This window comes from Melospiza melodia, chromosome 2, assembly GCF_035770615.1.
Source record: "Melospiza melodia melodia isolate bMelMel2 chromosome 2, bMelMel2.pri, whole genome shotgun sequence".
Classification (NCBI taxonomy): domain Eukaryota; kingdom Metazoa; phylum Chordata; class Aves; order Passeriformes; family Passerellidae; genus Melospiza; species Melospiza melodia.
Window position 1 is genome coordinate 20,854,062 of NC_086195.1, and position 27,538 is coordinate 20,881,599.

The window sequence follows — 27,538 nt, forward strand, 5'->3', positions numbered from 1 at the left end:
AGTGTAACAGATGTTAAAATGAAATGATTCTCATCATGAAGATTTTGTTAATTCCTCTCAGGCTTTTGGACTTCACAGCTCCACCAAAACAATGTTTTGGTACAACTCTAACAAGGAGACATCCATTACCCTGTTTCCAGAACATATTCTCCATGAGGAGCCCAGCAGATGCTGCTGTCACAAGGACCAGCAGCAAATCAACAACTCTTGGTAAGGTCGGACCACAGCTTCCTCAGAGCCAGTACTGCCTCCTCTCACAGAGGTTGCTGGGAATGAGGAGTTCAGTTAACACAGTTGCAGCTTGGTATGCACTTAAGAAAAGGCTTTCTTTCACTAATTCCATTAAAATATAGGAAGCTGAAATTCTTGACAGTTCTCACCTGGGACATGTAGCATGCATGCTTTTCAGATGCCATTTTGCTGGAGATTTTATGTTACTGAAAGTAAGTTTGATTATATTTCTGTATCTTCCACTACATCTTAAGTTTCACAGTCACAAATCCATTTGCTTTAATTAACATCTATCCTGTGTTAAGACAACCACAAGCAACAAATGAAAGTATTCCAATAAAAGATGAAATGCATTGGGAATCTGGTTGCTCTCTAGTGGCACTGTTGCAGGTTAACAAATGACACCTGGAGAGGAGGAGTTACAGAATTCCTCCCTCTGCTTCACCCCAGAAGGGATGCCAGAAATCACCACAGATATCCTTGGTATCCCAGCCCTGGCAGCAGCCAGCACAAGTCAGTCAGCAGCAGCAGGCAACAGGTCATGGCAGTAGAGGATCCATTTCTTGTTAACTTTACCAGTTTGCTGCATGGAGGGGATTTGAGAGGAAGGGATGTCACAGGCTCACTAACACTGCTGTGTTTGGCAGTAGTGGAAGGCACATCCTGGCCACCTCCCCCTGCAGAACCCAGACTACCCCCAAGACAGATATCAAAGCACCTAAAAATGAAGCCATTGTGAGGATTTTTAACATATGAGAAAAAAACCTGCATTTCCACTAGCCTTGTGCTCAGGAAAGGCTCAACTGCTGTGAGTAAAATAAAACTCAGTCTAAGATACTGGCCCACGAGGTTACAACCAAGAAAAAGGTGTTTATTGTAGCCTGAACTAGAGATACCTGCTCTGCTTGTAGGTGTGCTACTGTAGCCTGAGAATTACCTCCTGTTACTGAACTGCACCCAATTTGTTTCAATTCAAATTTTCCTCTGGAATGTAGTAAGTTAACCTACTTCAAACAGAACAACTTTATCCTTAGAAACATTACAAAAACAGCAGGTAGAAAGAATAAAACCCAAGATTTCACAGGTGAGTTGCTAATTCACATGGGTTACCCATCTTACAGTTTATGGACCATTATAATCAGTTTTATGGATCATTATAATTAGTTAAGTTGCAGACTGGAACTGTGGTAAGTAAATGTGATGACTGATTTACCACTGCTGACAAGTGACAACATATAATCCAGTTTAAAGATGTGATTGTTAATTTTCATGACATTCTGTGGGCATGATCTGCTCAAGTATATAGATAAAAACCAATTTATCTTCTTAGAAACCTGCACAACTGAAAAGCCCTTAATTAGAACAGGCCTTTAAACTTCTGCAGTGAATGAGCAGACACCACTAAAGCAGGAGCTGCTTTCTACTGCATCTCATAAGGGCTTGCTAGAGCTACTGGGTTGCCAACAGGTTACTTCAGCTGTAAAAACTGAGACAATCAAGTACACTAAAATTAATCACTAGAACTTGATTAGAAAAGAACATTGTGAAATGGTGACTCCTTTGAAATCTGAAGGTCTCAAGTACCCCATGAGAAAAAATAGAGTTGAATTTCAGTTTAAAGGAAGGCAATTAAAAAAAAATGCAAATAGTACACAAAAACTAGACTGTTACTCCTCTGGATTATACCTAATGCTCACAAAAACAGGCACAAACAGGTGGGAGCATGTACAAAGAGAGGGAGAAGAAGGGTGAAAAGAAGTTTAGAAAAATCCTACAAATATCCAAGTATTTTTCTTTCCCTAACTTCCTTTTCTCAGATTTTATAAAGACCTTCACAGACAATCACGGACAATTTCCAGGATCAAGCTATGGTTCTGTGATCTGTGGTCACCTCTACTATAAATTTGTGCATACTTGCCAGTGTTTCCCAGTAAGGCAGAAGACTGCAGTTAACCTGAGAATCCCCATTAAACTGAAGTTTCTGTGAAAGTCTGTTACAAGTTGGAGAGTTCACAAGTGATCTGTTCTTGCAGAAAATCTCACACACCACTGACTTTGGATATTTCTGTAGGAAGTATCCATTCTAAACATGGATGAAGCTGAAACAGTGGAATTGCCCAAGCAGGAAAATCTAAACTGCTCCCCTAGGATGTGCTCTCTAAGGGGTGAGAGACCCATTTGTTTTATCGACCCCATAACACATTTTATCTTTCTGCCATCTCATATTCACACTCTTAAAATATTAAACAGACACAAACACATTTCTGGTACTTACACTGGGAACTTGAGAATGATTAATTACTCAACACATTAAATAAGCTGTACAAAGACAACAAACTACTTCAGACCACAAGATAACTGGCCTGGCCTTGAAAAGCACTATTGATGGGCACCACGAGATGGCCAACACTGCAAAGCAAAGCAGAAGCTTTTGACATTAACACTGCACACAAAAACTAACTCTACATTGAAATATACAGTTTATTTTCTCGAAGTCAAGCAATACCATTTGTCAGTAGGTACATGTTAAGTGTCAGGCAGGAAAACTGTACACTTTCACTCTGGGCTGCAGGATCCAAACAGTTGGAGAAGCACTGTGGAAATCTTTCACTATACAAAGAGATCTAGAACTGAGAACAACAAAGGATGAAGGAACAGCCATCCCCAGGACGCCAAAGGCAAAACATTAGCACCAGATTTTTTTCAAAAAGCAACAGTACAGCTATTTACAGATTTACATATAACATTGGGAGGCCACCATCTTCACGTTTCCAGGGTGAGTGATTTTCAAAAGTTTTGAAAAAGGAAAGGAGATATTAGTGTCTACACAACTGTTCTGTGAAAAGGATAATAGATATAGCTTTTACAATATTGCTACCTTTTATCAGAGATCTAAATCAAAGTACTGTATACAAACACATTGTAATTATATTATTCTTCACATTTCACATACACATTTCAGAGCAACCACAATATGTAAAATTTTTAAAATGCCACAGATAAAACAATGCACACTTTTCTCCAAGCTAAGACAAGCATAATTTATTTATGTTTAGTTTTGGGTTTGTTATGGTTAAGGGATAGGTTTAAGGACAAAGGGACCAGTTGTCCTGGGAACATAGCAGCAAATAACTGTGAGATGCCAGAAGACTACATTTCTGAACTAGGAGGGAGAAACTAAGGTCAGCTGTAGGTCTTGTAAAATGGTAGCTCCATTTGACCTCAACTGATGCACATCAACATCATTTCAATTAAAATTTGGTCCAGGTATACAAAGTAGTGCACGATAAGGGTGTGTGTGGAGGCAACAGTCCTTTTCATGTTTGCACCTGTCTGTAAAGGAACTGCTTCCAGAGGAGTTTTGTTCTCCAGTTCCCCAACTCACAAGGAATTCACTGATCAGTGCCTTTCCAGTTCTCTCCCCACAAAAGAGAGGATTCAGGTAAGAAGGACAGAAAAACTCTTATGAGTGCTGCCATACTGCAGGAGTAGTGGGAAGAATTCTTTGCTCTCTTTTCAACAACTGACTGTATTTTCAACCTGCTTAGCTACAGACTGGCATTCACATCAGCCTTGAAAATGGCTTCTGGCTGGGGAATCTATTTGTCTGAGGAGAGATAAATCTTTCCCTTAGGACAATGGAAATGGCATATACACAAAGTCTTCCCAGACTTTCTTTGCCTGCAAAACTTTATCTTAACATAGAACTTGAGACTTAAGACACTGTAGAATCTTACTGCAGGTATCTATGCAAGTCAGCATAACCCATTATGTGCTGCAAACATGAGTTAGCACCTCTTTTTAGAGCTACTGGAAACTATCTAAGTCAATGGCAGTATTATGAGATGAGACTAGTGATCTGATACTGTGAACTAACATCCTCTCCTTTATCACTGTTCAATGGAAAAAACAAGCAAACAGTCCCACTTATGTTCACAGTTACAACACAGAGTTGCTCCAAGTAATGCACAGTATTTACACAGCAGAATCGTTTCTATTGCATTTGGTAGTCTGAGAAAGAGGAACAAACAACATTATGCAGGTCAACTTCAGTATAACTTAATTGTCTATATAAAACCATCACAATGTTGAGCAACCAGAAGAAAAACACAAGCAGTGTCCTTAACCTACATTTATTTCCATGAAGTGTAGTGGGTTTGGGACAAGAAGAATAAAAACATGCATAAAAAAAGCACAAAAAAGCAAATGAGCCTTGTAAATAATTTAGATGAAAAATGCTTTGAATAAAATCAGCACAGTACTTCCAGCCTGTTTCTTAAATCAAGTACAACTTGGTAAAGAAAATCACTTGCATTGCATTAAGAGTGTACAAATGTCTTGCAAAATAATTTAAAAAAAATCTTCATCTAGGTAGGCATTAGGTGATTTGCAAGCTGCTTAAGAAGCATTTAATTAGACTGATTTTGAAGTTGTTTTCTGCATGGGGAAAGTGCCATCCTATATACAATATTACAAAAAAGTGTCTGATGCCACAGGATCAGAGTGACACTGCATTTCAGCAATCTGAATATATTAGCTATAAGATGCATGCTTCCCCTATTTAATGTGTCTTTAAAAAACATAAAAACCCACTAAATTTAGAGCTTCTAAATGTGTGTGCATTTGTGAGTTGCTGTAGGGTTTTCCAGCAGACTGTGCAGCATCTGAACATAAAGGAACTATACAACCAATTCTAAAAACCATTGTTTGCATGCACAACTGCCACAAACTTTGAACATACTGAGCAGAAAGGTTAAGAGTCTCTCCCCTTTTGTGGAGCTTTCTGGAAGTTAAGCAATGAGGAACAGCTGTAGAGTCCAGCAATAAAAATGTGTTCTAAAAAAATTAAATACATCATTCAAAAAAAATGAAAGAGAGCATTATTGCTGTAGTGAGAGCTATTTTTCTCTTGTGCACTTGTTTCTCTACCAGACACTCAAGCAAGCCAAGAGACTCATTTGTACACTTGGAAACTCCCCCATCCCTTCCTTCTTTCCCATTTTCCCACTGCTGGTTGGACTGTGCCCTTATTTGAGCCGCTCGGGCTGGAGGCTGTCAGTCAGACACTTCAGCTGCTCCTCCCCCAGCTTGATCTTGTCCTCAAGCTCTCTCTGCTCGATGATGAGGGCTGACTTCATCTTCACAAAGTGCTCATAGTCTGCTAAGTTCTCCTCGCTCAAGTAGTTGGCCAGGATGTCGAAGACGATGCGCTCTCGCCGATCCAGGTTCTCCTTCAGCTCCTTGGCATCCTCGTGTTGCTGGGTCAGCAGCTTTTGCTTGTCTACCAGCGTCCGCTTGGGAGAAAGGAAAAACAGTTCAAAATTCACTGGGTTCACTAGGCTGGGACAACAGCCTCACTGTTCAATTCTCTCTCTAGCTGGTTTTAGCTACAGAGACCTTCCTGAATATTTAGAAAGGTGGAAAAAGAACACACCTTAAAATTTAGACTAATAAAATGCATTAACAAACTGATAAAAAATAGTAGTAAATCAATGAAAAACACACCATTACTTTCTGTTGGCCACAAAAGCATTACTTCAAAGATTCCTTTACTATTTAATAGTAATAAATAGCTGTATACAATAGAGTTGCCTTTGAAAAATAGTTATTCAAATTAGGACTCAGCTGTCTTACATCTTCCATACAGCACTGGCACAGCTGTGGTTCCAGAACCCAGAAACAGACCAATGGAGCCATTTGTCCTTACACAGCTCCTGACACTGCATTGAGCAATTCTGCTGCACCCACAAGCCTTTCCAATGACATGTGAAGTCCTGTGGTCTTCAGATGTGAGCAAGAGTCAAAGCTGAGGCAAGACCACAGAAGGGCAAAAGGGAAGGAAGAGAGAGGCCAGCAGAGGACAGCAGCCTCTCCCCCAGCATCACCTGTCTGCACAGCCAGCAGTTCCACCTGAATCACCTGGCTGCCCTCTGGCAGTACATGGAGAGACAGGAGCACCACCAATCCAACCCATTTCAGATGTCTGCCTACAAGTGATTGCTTTTTTCCAGTGACAGAGTATGGCTGCCTTACTCTGACATCAAGAATTCTGTACAGGTGTCTGAACTTAATTAAAAAGTGTCCCTAAGAGGTACCAATCCGTAACTTCTAGCTTTGCTTCAGAGATGAATTTTCTTTGAGAAGCTTTCTTCAAATAAACCTAGTCTGTTCTAATAAACGTGTCCATCTTTTTAATTTGCACCTACTGTTAAATCACACATGCTGTTTATTAAGCCTGAAGGATTTATAGAGAAATGTTTTTGTAGGATATAAAACAATCTTTTCAAGATGGAAGTATGAGACACAGGGGGCTACAGACTAGTGATCTTTAATAACCTGTCAGAGTTGCACATGCATCCTGTGCTGACTCTACAGACAGACCATTGCTCAAGAGTGAAATGTTTTCAGATCTGTGCTCTCAATGTACTTAAAATACACAGCCTAGATTAACTCAGGATTCAAGACAGCTATGGAAGACAAATCAGAAAAATCACACACTATTAGAAAAAAGTTTAATCTTCCCTTGAGCTTATGCCAGGGGAAAAAAAAATCCCACTGCAAGTCGCAAGCAGAATTATCTGCTGCAAAGAGATGGAACTAAAAGTTCTCCTGAGCCTACCAGGGCAAGTAGCAGACAGCCTCAAACCCAGAAGTGTGACTAAACTGCTCCCAGGGCAGCCTTGCAGGTGTGTGCACACTGAGCAGCAGTAACTGGCCAGAATGCAAGAGGATGTGGACACAAAGTGCAAGCAATGAGAAGACACTGGCCTTGTTTGTAAGAGGAAGGGGGCTGGTAGCTCTTCAGATGAAGCCCCTTTTAGAAGCTCAACTTGAAATACCTGATACTGTTCCCTGTGGCAAAAAAAAGACCCACAGCAGAGCATCTGACAAAGTATTAACTCAGCAGTTATTATTTGACTGCCTTTATTGAGAAAGTCTGGTAAGCTGTTGCTGGCTCCTAGAAAGTGGAAAGCTATCAGAGCAATGTTTATTAGACAACATCATCTTGGAAAGAAAAATCAGTGGTCACTGGGATTGTACTCCCCAACAATGGAAGTAAAATCCTCTGTTTTGTTTGTATGGTACATAAGTGGTTCACCACATTTTATCATTTGACCTACTAAAAGGACAAATACTAAAGGACAACCAAAAGAGCTACAAGCACCAGTCTGAATTCAACACTTCAAGATACATTTCATAGAATCACAGAATGGTTTGGGTTGCAAGGCACCTCAAAGATCATACAGTTCCAACCCCTGCTCCCACCAGACCACGTTGCTCAAAGCCCCATCCAACCTGGGCTTGAATATTTCCAGGTAGGAGGGTGGGTACCTCTCTGGGCAGCCTGTTCCAGTGCCTCACCACACTCAGGAAAGAACTTCTTCCTAACATCTTATCTAAACTTGTCCTCCTTCACCAGAAGGCCATTCTCTCTTGTCCTATCACTGCATGCCATTGTAAAAACTCCCTCTTGTAAGCCCCCTTTAGGTACTGGCAGGCTGCTCTAAGACCTCTCTGATATTGTTCTCTCCAGGCTGAGCAGCCCCAGCTCTCTGCTTGTGCAGTGCTCAGGCCTCTGATCAGCTGAGTGGCCTTGCTCTGGACGTGTTCCAGCAGGTCCCTGTCCTTGCTGTGTTTTGTGCCCTTGAGCTGGATGCAGCACTGCAGGGGTGTCTCAGGAGCAGAACCTCCTCCCTTGACCTGCTGGCCACGCTGCTTTTGATACAGCCCAGGACACGTTTGCCTCTCTGGGCTGCAAGTGCTGGGTCATGCTGAGCTCTTCATCCACCAATACCCCCAAGTCTTCCTCCCCAGGGCTCATCTCAGTACTGATGGATCTCTCCTGGTGTTACTATGGCAAGATTGGTGTCAGTGCATGTGAAGATGAATGGTGATTGAAATATGTTAGGGATTTGGAGTTCTGTCAGTATAAATTTCACATCAGAACCCACAGACAATTTCTGATTGTCCTTACTACACCACCTCCTCACCATCTTCCTTTTCCACACCCAGCCAGTAAACTATTTTTATCACAGCTCTCAGACTGTGTTTCCTATGTACCCAAATCATGGTAGCTCCTTCCCCATCACACAACTGAAACCACACTTAGAAAAAAGTATAATGAGGGATTAAATTTCTCCAAGTGTCAGAAGCTTTGATCTGCCCTTTTAATAAGCTGTCAAATACTTTCCTTTCCACCTCAGTCACAGAGAAGTCTGAACAGCCATTAATCAAGTATATTGGGGCCAAACAGCAAAAGCACAGCTTCAGATCAGTCCCAGCACTTACTGGTTCTTATGTGTGAAATAATGCAACAGGCAAAAGAAACAACATGAAGCCACAGCCTGTGGAAAAAATTCTGTTACAACATTTTGGTGGACTGTTGGCATTTCAGTGCACAGCTACAAGCCAAAAATCCTGCTTCACATTCACTTAACCGTAGAAGCTAAACTCACTCCAAACATACACCCCCTCCACACTCTCTATTTATTTTAGCCCAGGTTTCACAGGATCTACATCTCTCCTTTGGTGCATATCTGTGTTGCTATCTCTCTCCTTCCTAGGTAAGGTCTGATGGGATTTGAAGTTAAAAAAATTGCTGCAAGCCATGCCTCTCCCTGTTCCCCCCTGCTTTTTTTTAAAGGCTTGTCCTTCTGTTGTTTCTTGCTCCTCACTAGGCACTGTGGAAGGAAGCTGTAGTAGATGAGAAGCATTTAATTTTTAACAACCTTATAGATTTGTATCAAGATCCTCACTGAGTATAAAGAAGTCTGCAAGCTTTCTGCATTACAGCACAAACACTCCTTTTCAAATCTTGAATTGTTACCATATTTTTGTTCGCCTCCTTTTTATGCTCTTATCAGCAGATTCTCTTTTTCTTTAAACTTCTGCCAAGAAGTCTGTTTTCTAGTATGTTGCACCCCAAACCCACTTTTTCTCAGCAAGCCATTTCAGTATTCCAAGAAAAGAAGGCAAAGAGGATAGTTTTAAGAAATCTAAAAAAAAAAAAAGTCTTAAGAAATTTATCCACATACCATCCCTCATGCTGAGTGCTGCAACTTAGATAAACAAAACCAGGCAAACTCCCCTGTCCCATGAGCTTCCCTAAATGTAGGAATATTATTGTTGGCCCTTCTCACCCGTTCTTCAGGAGAGGTGTTGTCATCCAGGTTATTGAGGGCGTTTTCCACCCGAGCCAGACGACCAGACAGGGACAGCAGGAGGTTGACCACTTTGTCAAGGTCACCAATAAACATCTTGAATTTGTCAAACTCATTTGGTTTGCAGACTTCTTTCACAATGGCCTCTACCTCCTCTCCCAGGATATTGTTTGCTTGGATGTCTTCCAGAAGTGTCTCCCGTGCCTCTCTCAGCACCTGCAGCTTCCGACTAATGCTGTCAATAAGTTCTTGCTGTGGAACATAAAGGAGATAAGAATTTATTAGCACTGCTGCCTTTTTCCCTACTTCTGAAAGTCATGTCAGCTGGCACTTTAATGCATTTCAGACGTCCATGAGGCTTTGACAATGAGTGCATTACAAATAAATACCTGCCTGTGTCAAAGGTCCATATCTCTGTATTCAAAGGTTCAGGACATAGCTGCACATTGCTCAGTTAAAGACCTGTGCTAAAGCAAATTACCTTTGTGGAAAAAGATGAAGTCTTTTCACCCTACCAAGAAGCCTTCCTGCTTTTTCTCTGAGCAGCTTTAGAGCTGCTATGAACAGCAGAAAGTACAGCACGTGTCTGTGTCTCTAAATATCAGGTCAGGTCCGTAACACCTTGCTGAAGAGCTACACTTAGGAAGATACACAGTACTAGAAAAACAATCCTATATTTTCCCCTTGATGCAGTTAAAACTAGGGCACCGTCAAGCTTTCTTTTCCTTTCTGCATAACATTAGCATTCCTCCAATAGCAGTCCTTCCACTCTCAGAAAATCTTCGCATTAACAGTGCTTTACAACATTTCTGCAGGGTAGTCATAATCCCTAGGGCACAGGGAATAAAATCTACTGTAGTGTACAAAGCAGCTCTGTGCAAAGTGGCTCTGCCAAAGGACCAAAGAAGCATCACTGTCCTGGGCCAGGTGAATACACAGCCTCACCTGAACTTTGGGGTGTTCTGTACTGCAGTCCCCACTGCCTGAGGTACACTTGCACTGCCTTAGGAAAGCACATCAGGTGCAGAACCAGCAGAAACCAGACCAAGAATCCAGATCTCCTTTGATCACCTGTGGTCCCTCTGTACCTCCCTGCATTTGGGCAAGAGCTCTTGCTTCTCACATGCCCATTAGCTTTTGGTGCAGAAGTGTGTGAGTTAGCTCAGCCAGCTGTCGACTCTGAGATCATTCACACCCTAAAAAAGCCTTGTTATTTAAATGTATGTGCCTATTTGGTATTCAGCTAATTTCAGGTAAGAAAAATTTCCAAAGAGTTCTCTAAACATACACCTCAGTGCAAATTCTGAATGAAAATTACATCCTTTAAAATAGTCATTATTTCACAGTACCCCGGCTCTCTTTTTTAAATTGTTCATGACATTCTTTAGGAACTCTGCTTTCTAAATGCAAATCTGATTACAAGCCTTCATGATTACTGAGAAACATACTGATAGCAGCTGCTACTCACAGAGGCCACTGAACAGTCATTGCCAATTTATTTTGGGAACAAAAACCAGCACAAAACAAAGTCTGTCATCTTAACAGAAAGCAACTACACCGTGAAAAAGCAGCAGCCTTTTTGAAAGTAGAAATTCAACCCATGGATTATCCATACTGGTTTTTTCCTTTTTGATTTAATGTATTCAGTCCAGCAGGTTAATCTGGATCTGGGTTATCTATTAGTCTTGGTGCCCAAAAGATTAAGGTAGTAAGCAGTTCTACAGATGCCTGCTTTACTGACTGATTAATCTACAGGATTTTATTTTTTCCCCCTTCTCTGAATGCAAATGCAGTTTGATTTGGATTATGTAGGTCACAGTGCTACACTCCCTTCCCTCAGATGACATGCACTATGCTGCTGTTTCACCATTTCAAACACAGCAGGATACTGTGGTGCTCTATGTTATTATGTCAGGTTTCTTTTTTCACTTCTGCAGCTATGCTGCAACTTTCTTTAATTAAAAAAAAAGCCATAGTTGCTCAGCATTTACTGATCTGGTCTGCCAGTCCAGATCAACTCTCTCAGTTCTGTCTTTAAAAAAGAAAGAAGCCATTTTCCCAGTAACATCCTGTATAGTAACATCCCTGCAGCTGAAGCTAAGCTCTAAAGCACTAAATTTTCAGGTGAGAAGGCCATAAATACTAAGACTGTCATATCTATTAAGAATTGGATTATGATTACTGATTGCTTCAGACCCAGATGAAGCAGCCTCTGCATGCAGCAGCTGTGAACTCACTATATTCTTTTGCTAAACAGCAGAAAACCTGTATTATGTTCAGTATCTACTGAGCCAGAAGAGCTGCAGTCTACATTTTCAGGCTGGCAGATGAATAATTTATAGCTGTGAATGCTGTACCAGTACACAAGAAAACAATAAAGTGATTCTTGCTGATCTGACTAGCAACACAGAAGGGGCCTCAGCACGGCACTGCTCAGGTGGCTCACTGCTTGGCAGGCTTTTGTGTAAATTACACTCTGCTTTCAGCTCACCACCCCATTCCTAAGGAATTCAAGCCTCAAACCAGATAAAAATTGGTATACATGAATTATACTCTTCAGCAGTTGCTGAAATTTTCCTAAGGGCAAAGGGGAAACTTCTACACACCAATAAATGGATTTTCCTCACTACAAAAACCACTCTTATAGCATCTTCAAAATCTGATCAGTATTTTATAATTGTGGTAAACCTACATTAAACTCAGTACACAAGACACACACATTCCATTTAGGCTAGCTGGGAATACAGGGATTAGCTCAAAAAATCAAAATTAAAAAATTAACAACTCTATATGAAAATCCAATACTTATTTCAAAAGTAAAAAATATCACCCCACATTTCTGGTTTGCAGAGCAGAGAATGACAAATACAGGAATCATTCCACAGTGGACTGCAATTAAAATATCTCATAACAGAACTACCATTTTCCAGGAATCAAGAAACAGGTTCTGGGCATATGGCCCATGTAAAACTACTGAAGTCATAAAGTGTGCCATTGAAATGTTCAGGTCCCTAACAGATCCCTTGTTAAACTGCTGCCAAATGTGAGAAGCTGGACCAAGCTGCATCTTCTGTCCATTTAATGAAGATGCCTTGACCCACTTACAAAGAGTTTTATATGTTTTCTGACAAGATCCATGATGAAAGCCCACTGAACTGAGTGCTCCATCTCCATGTGGAAGAGCAGGGAGAGAAGCAAGCAGCAGGGCATGTGTGCTACAACATGTACACTTAGAGGAGAAGATGGGAGGGTTCTGCTAAAAGCCCTTCATGAAAACCTTCCTGTGTCATGTGATTAGTGGTATATACTGAAGCTGGGGGATGGATGGAGAAGTATGGAAAGGGTAAACATGATTTTCCTGTTAAGAAACAAAAAAAAAGTAAATGGCACTCTTACTTATAAAAGTTTTAGTATTTAGTTTGTTGAGCAAACAAGAAAGGTTTAATTTTACCTCCCTCCTATTCTGTAATTAATGAGAACAAAACTAATTCTAGCAAAATCATGAATGTGACAGTCACATGTGGCACCAGATAAAACCAAACCATATAAAATGAAATGAAATCTCTAATTTGTCTAAGTAGCACAGCTGTTGGATTCACAGCTGTCTGGCAAGAGGGTGAGGGAAGGGCTCTGCTGCAGGCACAGCAAGCCCTGGCAGTGCACAGCACATTGAATGGTGCAGAGGGAGGCTCAAACAACACAGAGGTAACAGAAACACAACAGCCCCCTCAAATGCAGTGCCAGCCATGCCTGCTCTGAACCACAGGTGGAAATCTCTCATTCTTAGCAACTAAATACAGTCCTAATAATTCAAGATCATTTATTTGGGACTGGATTATCAAGTACACCCTGGGAGCTGATTTTTAAGCAGAGAGCTGACTTGGACAGAAAAGGTTTGCACACCACTGCATTACTGGCTTAGGTAAACAGAGTTAAACTACATCACTCTACTTGATCAAACAGAACATTTCCTCCAGCTTATCCATACTGGGAACAATTATTAAAATATTTTGTGCCACGTTGAGATGAATGCAATAATATTACTGCAGGACAACACTTTCTCCTACCACACAAATGTCAGATCATCATGGTAGTATCTAAGGAATTTTGGTGACCTTTGTTCAGAAATAAAACACCAAAGGATGGAGATGAATGAGAAGACTGCTTCCCTCCCTTGTGACAAGCAATTTCCAATGAATCCACCAGGCTAATTAATTATCTCCCACAATCATTATTAATTTGGGAGGCAGGAGAAATATTCTGCTGTTCATGAAAACTAAGTGGGTGGAAAAAAAATTAAAAAGAAGGTGTCTGCATGCTCCTTCTCTCTCAAGACAAACCCAAATTCTGGACTTAATTTCAAAAATTTGGAACAACTAAAAGCACCACCAGCTTCAGTGGGATACATAAGCACTCCTGTTTCTTTTTACACATTGAGAAAAGAGAAGGACCTCAAATGAAAAATGGTATTTGAAAAAACCTCCTCAAGAGGTTTTTTAAAGAAGGGGACTCTCCCCTTGAGAGTCCCTCAAGGGACTTCTCCCTTTGAGACTTTCCAAAACACACAAGTTGCAAGAAGCACCTAATATGAAGTACCTAAATTCACAGGTATACACTTAACTCATCCCCACAAACAAACACAAAACCCCCCAGAAGCAAAAGGGGCTGATTTTTTCCAACTGATCCTGCACATCTAGAAGACCTTATATTGGAGGCTGTTTAGTCAAACAAATTCAGTTAATGCAATGAACAGCACTCAGAGCCTCCCATTACACTTTTAGAAATGTCTTCTACCTTCTTCTCTGACAAGTCATGATCCAGCTCATCTTCAGAATCATCCTCACTCTGCTGCTGTTGCTGCTGCTCCTGCATGTCCTTCATTTTAATCAGCAGCTCTGCCTTTGGTGCAGATGTGCTGTAGTAAGTAGAATTGGTTGTCAGGGAGATGGCAGATGGTGCACTCTGCTCCTCTTTCCTGGGAAAAAGTCAAAACTTTCATTAACTGCCTTGACACCCTTATCAATGAAAGAAAGAAGAATGTTTTAGAGACATCATTTCCCCAAGCAAAGTAGAGGGTTCAAGAGAAAACCATTACCTATATAAATAAGATAAATAAACACTGAGAATAAAATCTGTATGAATTCAGTACACGCTCAGGAAAAGTTAAAACTGAAACCACGCAGACAATCATACATCATTACAAGAACTGAAATGCATCAAAGATATTGCATCTGGAAACAAAACGAAAAGTTACATTTTACAAAGAAATGCAAAAAATCTCAGTGACATAGATAGTATCCTTTTGGATTTGGATAGTACAATGTAAGTATTTAACTTTTTGATTAGCGAATCAAACTTCTTGAGAAGGATACAACTTTTCAGATAATTTGTACCAAGAAAACAAAAAAAACAGAACATCAATGTGGATGGAATTAAATTATTTTCTTTCTTTGATCTCATTCACCTCTAGGAAATGCCTCATGCCTGCTTCAAGGCGTCATCACAAATTTTCATCACATAAAAAGGCAAGAATATTGTTCCTTTTCTATTCAGTTACTAGACTGGATGATCTTGGTAAAATATATAATCACAATGAAATGGCAAAAGTTAATTAATTCTTAAGTTGTCAAAAATTGGCTTTCAACCATGTCTTGGAAATCTTTCATATTGCACAACACTGTTGTTTCTGTCATTAATGGTATCATTAGTAGTATATGCTTGACTACTATTTCATCACAGAAGTCTCAGAAAAGACCTCCACAGAAGGAAGACTTGCCTCCAGCCCCCATGGAATACTGACCCACTCTGGATAGCAGCTTACAAAGACATAGCACCTTACAGAAGGTAATACTCACTTCTCTTCTGAAATTTTTGGAGAGGGAACTTTTGGCAGAAGCTTCCTGCGCTGCTGAGCTTCTTCTAGGAGATGTTCATCTTTAGGGAATATTCCAACCATCAGATCCATTGTTGTTTTTATTTTCACATTAGGATCTAGTATGTCTGCTAGAGATTTATCTCTTCCCACAATTTCTCTGGCCAGTTCCTCTGACTTCCAGTCTTCTAAGGTCTTTTCTTTGGCCTTTACATAGCTGGATGCTTGCGTGGCAGCACTGCTGTCCTTCAAGTTGCTCCCAGGTTCTTCAGCTGGTTGAGGGTCAACTGGTTTGGTTCTGGCTTCTGGCTCTGGCTCTACACCTTGCCTGGTGTAAGCACAGAATCGTGAATAGGACTGCTCAGAAGTGCTGAGTGTTTTAATCTGGTCCTTTTCCAAACCACTGGGTAAAGCAGGAGGCTCCATGGTACTGACAAGGCTCTGCCGACTCTCCTTCTCTGCGCTGCTCTCTGAATGAACTATCTTGATGGGAACCATCTTCACTGTAGTATTGTTGTCTATAACCCTTTCAATTCTGGAAAATAAATAAAATTCATCCTTAGAAATGGAAGAACCTTAAATCTCAATTCATATCTGCAAATCAGAGGGGAAACCCAAAAAGAGAGGTAAGAGAGACATAATGAACTACTCCTAGCACTGTACCTCAAGCCCTAAATCTACATGTTCTTTTCTGCCCACTAATTTTAAATAGTATTATTAGTTCATTTGTAGGGGACCCTAACATCAGCCTTGCACAATACGCATGACACAGAACTTCTGTTTGTTTCCATGAACACGAGGGTCCAATCTCAGCAGCCAGGCCCCAGATTTCAGGCAGCACCACTGAATCACCTTTTACCCCTTTGCTGCCACAGGCACAGTAGCAAACGCCCTCAGCCCACCCTCAGTGCCTCACACAGATCCAACAGCGGCCTCTCCCCTTGGCCTGACAGGCAGCTGAGCTGCCTGGGGAGTCTGGGATGCCCTCACATCAATTCTCAGCTCTTCCAAGGCAAGAGACAACAGACCAGATGGGAGCATCCCACAGGCTAGGTTTTTGCTGAGCTACAAGAATAAAAAGAATCACACATGGGAAATCTGGAAATCATTCAAAACTTAATTACATGGTTTAAAAAAAATATTCACTTATAAAATTTCACATATGACATAGAAGCTTAATAAATAGAGCCTATCATAGTGTTCTAGATTTCCACTTTAAGAAGAGAAACCAGTCATTGAAGAGGATAACACACAATTCTGGATATTCTATTTAAGAGAAGCCTGTAGCAGAAGTTCTGTACTGCACAGCACAAAGGGCTACCTTAGCCATTCAGTAAGGAAAGGTATTTAAAGCAATGCTAACTTAGATTTTTAAACTGGACAATAACATGTTAAAAAACATTACAGAAACATCTGTAGTGTATGTAAACCATATAAGAAACTGAAGTCTAGTTTAGTGGTTCTGAGTTTACAAAAAGTTTAAAATCATTGTCATACTGTGGGTTTGGAACCTGTACAGCAAGGAAAGGAACATTGCCTACTAGCTAAAATATCTGGTTTCATCTGGCTGGGTAGCTTGCTGCCTTTCAGATAAGTGACCAAGACACACTACAGCTCCTTCCCTCTAAGTGTGGGTGTGTCACTTTCCCTAAAATAAGCTTATACTTTTCTACTGTTGGTAACTTCTACTGTTTGACTTGACATTTTTTTGTATCTTGTATTTTAAAGGTATATTTGCCTCTGAATGAATGTGCAGCCCCCCCAGTAGGTATTTACTTTCCACAAGTGCTTTGTGGATATGCTGTGACATACTGATCCAACTCCTGGGGCAGGTTTCCAGCCCATGCTGAACATCCCCACTCCATTCCATCAGGCTGTTTCCATTCAAGGGCACTGTCACTTTGAAGAGCTCACTTCTGTGCCCACTGCTTGGACCCAGCTGCAAACTGGGACTCTCCTTCTGACTGCAGCAGAGCTGCCCAGCCACCATCCCCAGCCCTTTCTTTTGCTTATTTTAATTAAAGCCCACACATTTGAAGCTCCATTAGAATGTGAAGAGGAACTTTTTTGGAATTTGGGGGAAATATAAGTGAATGCATGTATGGGGGGCAACTAGAAAAGAAGTGAGCTGAGTGCAATTCCTCATCTAAAATGCCCAGCATCTGTTTTGAGACTTTGAGTACATTCCTGTCAGCCTAGTCAAAGAGTTTCCAAAAATTTAAGGCATCATTAAATTGACTGCTCTCAGTAAAAGCAAAGACAGTTCAACACCAGGTGCTTCAAAAATTCTGTTTCTGCAATCACCACCGTGCTGATTTCTGAAGTTTTGCCATTTGTGGAAAGGCAGCATGAAATTTTGACTTGCAGCAACGCTGCTTGTGGACATTCCAAAGCTTAACCCAACCACAAAAAGTCCCTCCTTGACTTGAGTTTAGGTTTAGTGGAAATCTATTATACACTCTTTTCAGCTCTGCTGCTGCTAAACAGCTGTTTTTGGCAACAGCTAAGCTGTGTGCACCATCAGGGTACAGTGCACCATCAGTGCAGCACACAGTAATTTTGTGTGTTTGCCCCACACACATTTCTCTGCCTAAATCACTGTGGGAAACCCTGCACACACACTCACCTTGGCCTGCTGATGAACAAGACACTTCTCTTAAAAGAGTACAAAAGCTATAAGCTAACACCATCAAACATCAGCTGCCCCAGCATGCAAAGTGGCATGTCCAAACACTCCTACGCAAGGAGCCAATAGAAATAATAAACCAAATCTGATTAACTTTGTATTAAGATAAACCTCCTTAACATATTTTATTCATATGTAATAAACACCATATCAAAAGTTCCAAGGTACGGCCACCACACTTGTCCTTTTTGGCCAAACCTGTTTTAGTGAGTTATTTAATTATTAACTGGGGACAATACATTGTGTGCAAACAAGAGCTGTCTGGGCCTAAGAATTTTCAATGTTAGCAAAAGATTCTCAGGGTAAGGATTTCATCTTTCAGATATGGGCATATAATTAGGCACACCTCAGTGCTCAATTCAATATTAAAGCTTAGCAAAAAGGAAGGACAAATACAATTGCCTTTCTACACATCCTTTGTATCTGTTCATAAAGTAATACATTAAGGAAGTCAAAGCAAAATATTAAGGAAGTCATTATTGTCATCTACCTTAGCACATGGATTCTAGGGTTCATATGACATATTGCACTTTTCATTGTAAATTATATTATTACTTCATGTTAAAAACACAGCAGAATGAAACTTCATTTTTTCCTCCAGTTTTAAGAGGAAAAACATTAAGGCTTATTTAGGAAAAAAAGTGATTCATGTTTTCATGTCATGAGGCAAAATGGAAAACAGCCTGAGTTTGTTCAACCATTTACATTAGAGTAGAGAAAAGCCATGCCAACTGCTTTTGCTCAGAGAAGCAACCTCTGCAAGAATTTAGAGGTTTTGTTTTCATTCTTTAACCATGAATTATAGTGCTGAAGGATTTATGAAAACCAAGATTCCTGAGCTTCCTGGAAGAGTTTGTTATCTTGTGGGAGAATAACCTTTTATGATGTTAGCAGCATATGACAGACGCAGCAATCCATTAATTGCAGTCAGTTGTCTAATTCTGAGTTTATCTACCCTGGGAAACGACTGACAATCTCCTGCTGAGTGTTCAGTCCTTGTCAACATAAAGTGCTGAGGACCCCTCCACAGACAACCTGAAGTGCCACATTTCACTGTAAAAGCAACATAAAACTAGTCATGATTTGGCAAGTGTATATTACTCTGTGTGTTTTCAAAACAGATGCTCTCACAAAGGATCCAGCTTCTCTTCCCACATCTGCTTTGTCCCTCCCTACACTGATTCATGTTTATATACAGAATTAGGTAGGGGAAATGATGACAGGGACTTTTCTGACTTTGCCTGTACATTCAGAGGAAAATCCCTTAGAACCCTCCCCTTTCATTTTCTACTAACTACCAGGTGTAACACCTGGGCAGCACAAAGTCAACTAAAAGAAACCACAGACCAGCTGAAGGACATTAAAGGTACCAAAAGGAATTTCACACGAGTCTGTGGTCTCTAAAATATGCTGCAATGGCTCAATGCTTAATGAACTTGAAGAACATGTAAAGAAAATGAAGAGACAATCAATAATAAGGTCTAAGTGGGTAAGAAGTGTTAATAAAATAGTAAAGGAGTTACATCTAGTACCTGGCTGGGTTCTCATCCTGTAGGGACACAGGAGGTTTATCAGTGAGCTTCTGTGGTGCAAACTGGGGAGAAGGGGACCTTGATGACTCCATGCCAGGTTTTTGAAGATACTGATACTTGGAAGACTCCGACGTAAGGTGTGTTTTTTCTTCTAAGTGCTGACAAACATTCTCTGTGGATGACACTTGCTGGAGCTGCTGTGGATCAGCACTCTTCAGTTTTCCATTGAAAGCTGCAGGGCTCTGACAGAGAGAGGACTGACTAGCAAAGACCTGGGTGGAGCTGGGGGATGAGGACAGGAAGGGCCGGCCAGGTGCTACCAGCAGGGATTCAGAAGAGGCGCCGAGCGATGGTGCACAAATATCTGGGCGCCTGAATTTGTCTCTTTTAGGTGGTGGTGGCCTCTGAGGAGCAGGTCCACGCTTCTTGTTCGGTGGCACTGGCTCTGTTCTATGGTTTTCCCCTCCTTTGCCCCAGGACTGACAGGAGTGGTTCTCTTTAGAGGTCTGTGGCTCAGAGCAGGGCAGGTGAGGCAGGCTACAATCCTTGCTCTTCTCATTCACATTTTCCTGAGAGTACCGGTAGTCACTAGGCAATGTCCCAGACCTGCCCCGACTCTCGGGAGGCAGAACTGGAGGTTCTTGCACGTGCAAAGGTCTGACAGAAGACTTCGACTTGTGGCCTAAATTCTGGTCCAGTTGATCACTCTTCTCTCGTGGGCTTTCCCTCAGGGCCCCTGTGTCAGCTTGCCTAGAGAAAAGAACATGCTTTTAGTATGCTGCTGATTTATTACCTTCGGTGCAAGGCCAATGCAGCAACCCAGGAAGCTTGAACACTGAGATCACATCCAACACTGAACACTAACTCCTCCAGTCTATGGTAACTGTAAGCACAAAAACATCCTCTCATGTATGGGCACACATGGTGCACTTAATCTAACGTGATGAGTCAAAACATAATGTCAGGCTAAATTAGGGTATGGAGCGCCACAGGACGCGACACAACCTCTGGGTAACCCGAGGCACCGTGCACAGCTTAGTTAAATGCACAGCCAAATGCTGGTAGAAAACAAAACTGTCTCCAGTTTTGTTTAATTCTAATACTAAAATTTAATTCTCTTCTTGCTCCAAAGTCAGTGACAAAGTGTGTGAAACACACTTTCTTATCTAGGTGCAATAATACTTCAATAACATTTTAAAATGTGAACTGAATACCAGGAACTTTAATTATCAATCTGGAGGTTGAATTTTTGTGCGTCTGCTGAAAAATGAAATGAGAACAAACAAAATGTTTGCTGAAGCTAAAAAATTGGGGAAAGTCACTATCTCCTGAATTAAGGCAGAAAAGAAAATTTAGAAATTTATTTTCTGGTCAGACTTATTTTAAGGTTGAACTTCCTTTGCCCTGTCAGCACAAATGACAAACAATGGCCAAAAAGACCTTATCTTATCCTAACTGGTGTTGGGTTTATTCCAGTTTCACACTCTCTCTCTAGTGAGGAAACAGCCTTTTGCAGTTCCAGGCTTGTCCTTTGCCACACGACACGTAGAACATCTGTGCTCACCAGATAAAGACAAAGTGGGGAAGGAGCAGAAGGCAGGAGAAAGTACCTCTGGAGCCCCGAGAGGAGACTGGTTTGCCCTCTGCTTTAAAGGAGGCTGAAGAGACATTATGAGCTTAGAAAACAAGCTGCAACAAAGAAGTCAAAGGCTTCAGAGTTACTAATGTAAATTATGCTACTGACACTGCTGGTCTCTGTATTTTTAAATAGTAATCCTGTAGTGATGCACTGCCCAAGCCTTCTTTTGAGGTGACTCTGAAAGAGGCATCTTTCCCAGCCCACTTGTAAAATAAAATTTAGTTGAATTTATCAATTTCAAACATGTTATTAACATCACTGTACCAGTTTTGAGATTGTCTATAGGCAGTTAACACCAGTGTGCAGGAATACAAAATTTGAGATAAAAGCACATCCATGAAATAACTATTAAAGTCTGTTGTAAATTCAAGAAGAAAAAAATTTACACACTGCATTTCTATTTTAATTAAATTAAAACAAATATTTAAATTGAAGTATTATGGAAAGATGACTGATTAGATGTGGATTCCTGAGAAGTCACATACACAGTCTTTCTCTCTCATGTGAAGTGTTAAACCTTAAAATTCAACTTTAACCAGTAAATTTTAAATTTAATATGAATGAGGAGATTAGTGTTGTTGACATTCAAGTCTCTTTATATTGCTCTCACCTAAGAGTAGTTGGTTCAGACAACTTCAAGTTGTCTGACAAATTCAGAGTCAATTCTGATTTACAAAACAGTATTTATAGACTCCTCCTTTACCAGTAGATGAAGGACAGTTTTGTGAAGTAGAAAGTTATACAAAAGGCCTGAAAGACCAACACTATTCAGGTTTGGTTGCATGGCATCTCAAGAGTCAGCTCATTTTCCCTAGTGAGTTCAACATAAGCAGAACCAGGCCTGTAAATAGATCCACTAATTTTAATGGAAATATTTACCAAATGAAGACTGCAGGTCTTACATATGAAATACTGTGTTTAAACCAGTATTTTTCATGTCTAGATAACCCATGAACAGCACAATTTTCTCCTTGTTAACCCGTAAAGAAGCTCTTCAGGCCTCCCAATTCATCTTCACATCCATAAGCCACAACAAAAGCCAGTTCAAGAGATGCTCTCAGGTGCACAGAAAAATCAAGGGTACGACACAAAATGTTGCAAAGACAGCAATTACATGCATTACCTCAGCCAGTTTGCAAAGTACACCATGAACTTCACATGCACATTGGGATTGGGAGTGCTGGTGGAAGCAGACAGGACAGAGAACACCACCAATCTGACACATCTGCATATCCAAAACATTTAACCAATATATTGGTGCATATATATTTTTATTTATCTGGCTGAAAAATAATGAATGCTCTAGCAGTCATGTTACTTTCCAAAACTGAGCAAAAGGACATAAAGAACTATAGCAGAGAGAAATTTAGAGATGCCATATTTGCAAACATGGAGATAAAATTCAGAGAGTACACACATGACTTCATACAGCTTCCACAAAATCAATAAAAAATTTTGCAGCGCCACACAAAATGGGTCTGTGGAGAGGTGGTGGCTACATTCAACACTGAAGCTAAACTGCATTCAGTGTGAGTGCATCTTCATGCAAAACATGCTCATCACATTATTTTGGAGAGATGTAAGCTTACTGTTCAGAAAGGAGGAAAAGAAAACGAGCTTCAAGCCCCAGGAGAACAGAGTGGCAAGAACCTGCAAAGGTGTTACATTATTATCAATACTGAGAAGTCCACTAAGCTGCTTGTTATTTGTCAGTGCATTATGTAATAATCTGCCCAGAATACAGCTGGTTTGGAAATGAGGCCCATAGGATTATGCAAAGATAACATACCACTGAAAGGAACTCATCATTTATAACCAAACATCACAAAGTGAGAGAGAGAAGAGTTTTAAATCATCTGAAAAAATGACAATTGACTTAATTACTATTTTCATTCTAGATAACAAACCAGCCAACATGAAAAACATTAAACTCTTAGCTGTCTTCAAACCCAAAGCTCCCCCAGCCCATAATACAATGCCTCAATCACCCCAGTTGCAGGAGCCTTTCTGAGACAACACAACTGGGAAAGCTCATGCACATTCCCCAGCCCAGCATGGCACATCACACCTTTCACTGCCAGGCAACTCACACCAGTCACTTGACCCCGGCTGCAAAGAAGTGCAACTAAGATTATGTTATTGTTTTTGATTATTGTTTAAGATGAAGTGCAACTAAGATTATGTTATTGTTTTTGATTATTGTTTAAGATTATTAATTATGTTATTGCTACAAAGTAGTATTCAGCAAGGGTGAGTCCAGTACAGGAGTCCAACACCAGTCTTTTCTACTGCATTTGTTTTTAGTATTTTGCTGTAGGAGCTTTCCTATCTAAATGGCAGGAGGCAGAAAACCAATGTGGGCTTCTGACTGAAAAGAAGGAATTGCTTCATTACACAAACCAGTCCTTCACATTTTTGAGGAGCTCTCATTTAGCAGAGGGCTCAGCATTCCCAGAGGGGATCTGTGTAGAGAGACAAGAGGCTGAGCACTCATCAGTGAATGCAGGAGCAGCTCTGCTCTCTGTCTTGCACTTTCCCAGTGGCCACAGCCACCCCAGCACCACTTACTGCAGTGGGGGTGGCAATGTGGATCTCCACACTGGCACAAAGTACTTTCTACCTCAATGGACAAGTACCTCTCTGTTTCCTTCTGGCCCCATTAGCTTGGGGCATACACACTCAAGACTGAAATATTAAAGGCCATGCAAAGAATAAGCTGGGCAAAAACCTCCCAGGTCTCATCCCCAGCCTGGACACCTCCAGTCCCCCGAGCAATACTACAACAGGCTATTCCAACAAATCAGAGAGGTAACAGTAATGTGAGCTCTTGCATGAAGGTTAAACCATATACACATACACACACATTAACCTGGAGCCTGCCAGTGGAGTCAGTGAGCATTTACAAAAATGAATCATTATGTATAGATGTCTATCAGAAGAATAACATTTTTGGTTGCCATAAAAAACAACTCCAAATAACTTTCTTCATTTGCCCCATACTCAAGACTTGACTAAATCTGGATGGAGAGATAGCCAATGTTGTATCTCAATAAATGAAAGTGATTTCAATAAACTCAGTGTGTTTGATTTTTATCTGTCTGATTTACAGTTTCTTGAGAACACTTCAGGCCAACCCAAACAGTGCCACGAGACGCTCCAACTTCAAAATCCCAGACTAGATAAGCTTTGCAAAAATGCATTAGCCAACATTTGAAAAATGTATCATTTGTTAAAGACCTGACCTCTGTGCAAAAGTTTCACCATAAAACATAAGCATGGTTATGTAACCAATGATATGTCCTGCACTAACTCACTGGCAAAGGAGAGCAAATGGAGTGGCTGTTTCTGATTTAATTTAAATTCCTTCTCAAGAACTACAAGCTACACTGGAAAAAGGCCTTCATACCTGAGTATGACTCTACAATAAAAGTCCTCCCCCTACAAAAACAAACACTCTGAAAATCAAGGCCACAGTTTTGCAGTCCCTTTAAAGTGACCGTATGCAGATACTTGGCCAGAAGAGGCAGTCTCCTTCTTAGACACTCTGAGCTTTGTCTTCCTGCTCCTTCCAGCATACCAGCAGTAGGAATTGTACAGCCCCACAGAAAACTGGATCAAGGACCTGACCTGGCTTGAAACAGATAATTATGTGGCATAAAGCAATTGGGAAATACTGTCTTTGCATATGACAAAATCCTGTTTATAGGCACAGCTCTTGCCAATACTTTTTAAGCTATGAACTTCATATGCTGAAACTATGTTTTGATGGTGTACTTTTCTGGCACGTGGCACACTGGGATCCAAAAGCACTTCTGCAATAATCCACAAATAAAGGGTAGTTTCTTCTATCCAGGATAGTTCTGCTTAAGACAACACAATGCTATGAAGTTAGAATGGGGTTTCCAAGACTGTTGGAAATTCAGGAAAAAAAATTGCTGTCTAATGCCACATTTTAATCCACATTGATAAGCACTAACTAATGCATGATGGGTGTCTTCTATTATTTCAGAAACTTTAAAGGTACAAAGGCATCAGCTCCCCTAAGAGAAGGCAGGTGGAAGCCAAGTGGGATATGCTAGGCTATCTCAGGTCTCACAAGATACCTGTGTTTAGACAACCATTAAGCCAACCAAGCTTAGCCAACTTAGAATTAAACCTGAGTTCTCTGTGAACTACAACTTGACTCAGGACTTCACCTGCAGAGAGATGTCTCCCTTCTGTTACTTCTCTCAATCCTCATCAGAGTCCCATATCCTTTTTTTTTTTCCAGAGAGTCCAGGATAACCCTTAACCACTTCAGCCCTTAAATTGGTTTTACTGTTGGAATACTCAGGAGACACTGAACCACACAGCACCACAGTTTGGACATGCAATACCAGGGCAATTGTTTCACCCCTGGCTAATTTTTCTGATGAACTTTCCATCTGCTTTCACTACTGAGTCAGTACAACAGCACACACTATCCATCAGATAGCGACAATGACACATATTCCAAAGATGTTATATGAGAGCTTTATGAAAGTACTTAGAAATCTTAAAAGATAAATGCAGAGAATAAAGAACCCTCTAAAGAACCATGATGGCTGTACCCTAACAGTCATGCCATGAAGAGGCAGAGCACACAAGCCACTACAAAGAAGCAGAGCTGTCCACTGCCTTGGTCTGAAGAGGCAGATGATGGCAACCAGCATCCAAGAAACACTACTGAAGCGAACAGTCCTAAAATCAAAATGTGTTAAGATGAAAAGAATAATGAATACTGAATGATGAGGGAATGCTTTCTCTCAAGGGGGGAAAAAAAAAAGGCCTGTCAGAAGACAACTGAAGGTACAAAACTAGCAAGATATTTCACAAATATATCCCACAGCACATCACTGGTACACTACAACCTGTTTATCATGGTGCAAGTGTCGGTTCTTCAATTCTGTCTCTGAAAGCCTGTTAACATTATCTGTGCCTCAATGGCAGTTATCTGTTTAGTCAGTCACCCTAAATACAGCTTAGTTGTTGCACCCAATGTGATAAAGCAAAATGTCACTCTACCTTAACAACCCTTGCATTATCACCTGGCTTTATCACAGAATGAAATACAATAACAGACACTGCTTGCCAGTCCATCAATCCCACCAGAATTTCTCTCCTGTCCTGCATGCATGGCAACATACACACTGCAATGAGTTTTCCTATCTCATTCTGCCTCTCTAAAAATGTTGCCTTTTTCCCCATGGAAATCAGAAATAAATAAATAACAAAGAACATATCCACTCAAATTCTGCAGTAAATAGACAAAGTTATGTTGATGGATGAATGTAGGCCAGTCATGGGTAATAGCAAAAGACATAGGCCCCTAACAAAAATAAAATCTGATTAAAATTATATTTCTTACAGCAGCACAAGGGAAGAATCTTGTGGGAAAGGGCAGGGGGAGCGATGCTTTCCTTTCCTTAGTTCAGAAAACAAAAGCCCCTCCTCCATTCTGCTGCACATCAAAAATAAACAATAAAAGGTAATTTTTATGGCTGCATTCTTACTGCTTTATCTATTGCATGCCTCTCCTAGCACACAGGGGATTACCTGCATGGAATTAAAATTACTTCTACTCAAGTCAGCCAGTTAATGTGTTCAGTACTTACACACTAAATTCAATCATCAGAATATCCCAACAGTATAACGAGAACCATCATATTACACAAATGGCAACCATTGCAGAGACAAAAGACAATATTTTCCAACACTGCTAACAAGGAAATCACAGTCACATCAAAAAAAAGCTTAATTTGTTTGTCAATTTACTAAAAAAACCCCCTACATTCCAGTTGCCACTCCTTTGATTTTTTTTTTTCATTTAGACTTTTTTGTCCTGATAATGCTGTTGCTATTTTCTTGTTGCTATTAGTACTGAAAGCAGCTGCTTGCAGCTGAACAAGAATTAGGTAACAGAAGACAAGCTATAAAATGAAACACTTTGTGAATAACAACTAGGTCACCTGGGATTCTCAGGCATTCTCTCACCAAAAAAGAACACATAGCCAGCTCATCCCTAAAGGAAAAAAAATCCTAAATCAGTTATTTAAATTAATTAGCATGCACACATTTCAATAGCCATCTTTTCACTCGGAGCCACACTCACCCGCTTGCTTCTGACAGTCACATCCAATTCTCTCAGACTCCCAGCTACCAGCTCCTGCTGCTGTGGAAAGGTCTCTGTGCAAGCCTGTACTCACAGTCACAGGCTTGCCTGGCAAATAACGAGATGAAAAGCTCTCGCACCACCCCTAGCCGAGAGGAACCCTGAGCCTGGCACCCTGAGCCACAACAACGGCACTGCAGCCCTCAGTCCAGAAAACAAGTATTTTCCAAAGGCACTGCCTTCTAATTCCAGTGTGCATGATGCCAACTGTGAAAACAAAAGCTGCT

At 40.7% G+C, this 27,538-nt stretch overlaps 1 protein-coding gene across 5 annotated transcripts in view; it reads right to left on the reverse strand.

Moving 5' to 3' along the window:
• Positions 1 to 2,694: 2,694 nt before the first annotated feature.
• SHROOM2 (shroom family member 2) overlaps positions 2,695 to 27,538 on the reverse strand; it is a 116,538-nt gene continuing 91,694 nt past the window's right edge. For 4 of the 5 annotated variants that reach the window (XM_063147867.1, XM_063147862.1, XM_063147856.1 and 1 more), the window contains exons 6-10: positions 19,483 to 20,232; positions 15,248 to 15,799; positions 14,187 to 14,367; positions 9,372 to 9,644; positions 2,695 to 5,525 (exon numbers count right to left, since the gene is read on the reverse strand). In XM_063147867.1, coding sequence (XP_063003937.1) covers positions 5,259 to 5,525; positions 9,372 to 9,644; positions 14,187 to 14,367; positions 15,248 to 15,799; positions 19,483 to 20,232 — 2,023 coding nt within the window. In that variant the 3' untranslated portion in view covers positions 2,695 to 5,258. Of the gene's footprint in view, positions 5,526 to 9,371; positions 9,645 to 14,186; positions 14,368 to 15,247; positions 15,800 to 19,482; positions 20,233 to 22,710; positions 22,772 to 27,538 lie in introns of all 5 variants that reach the window. The other variant, XM_063147881.1, reaches the window with a different exon arrangement.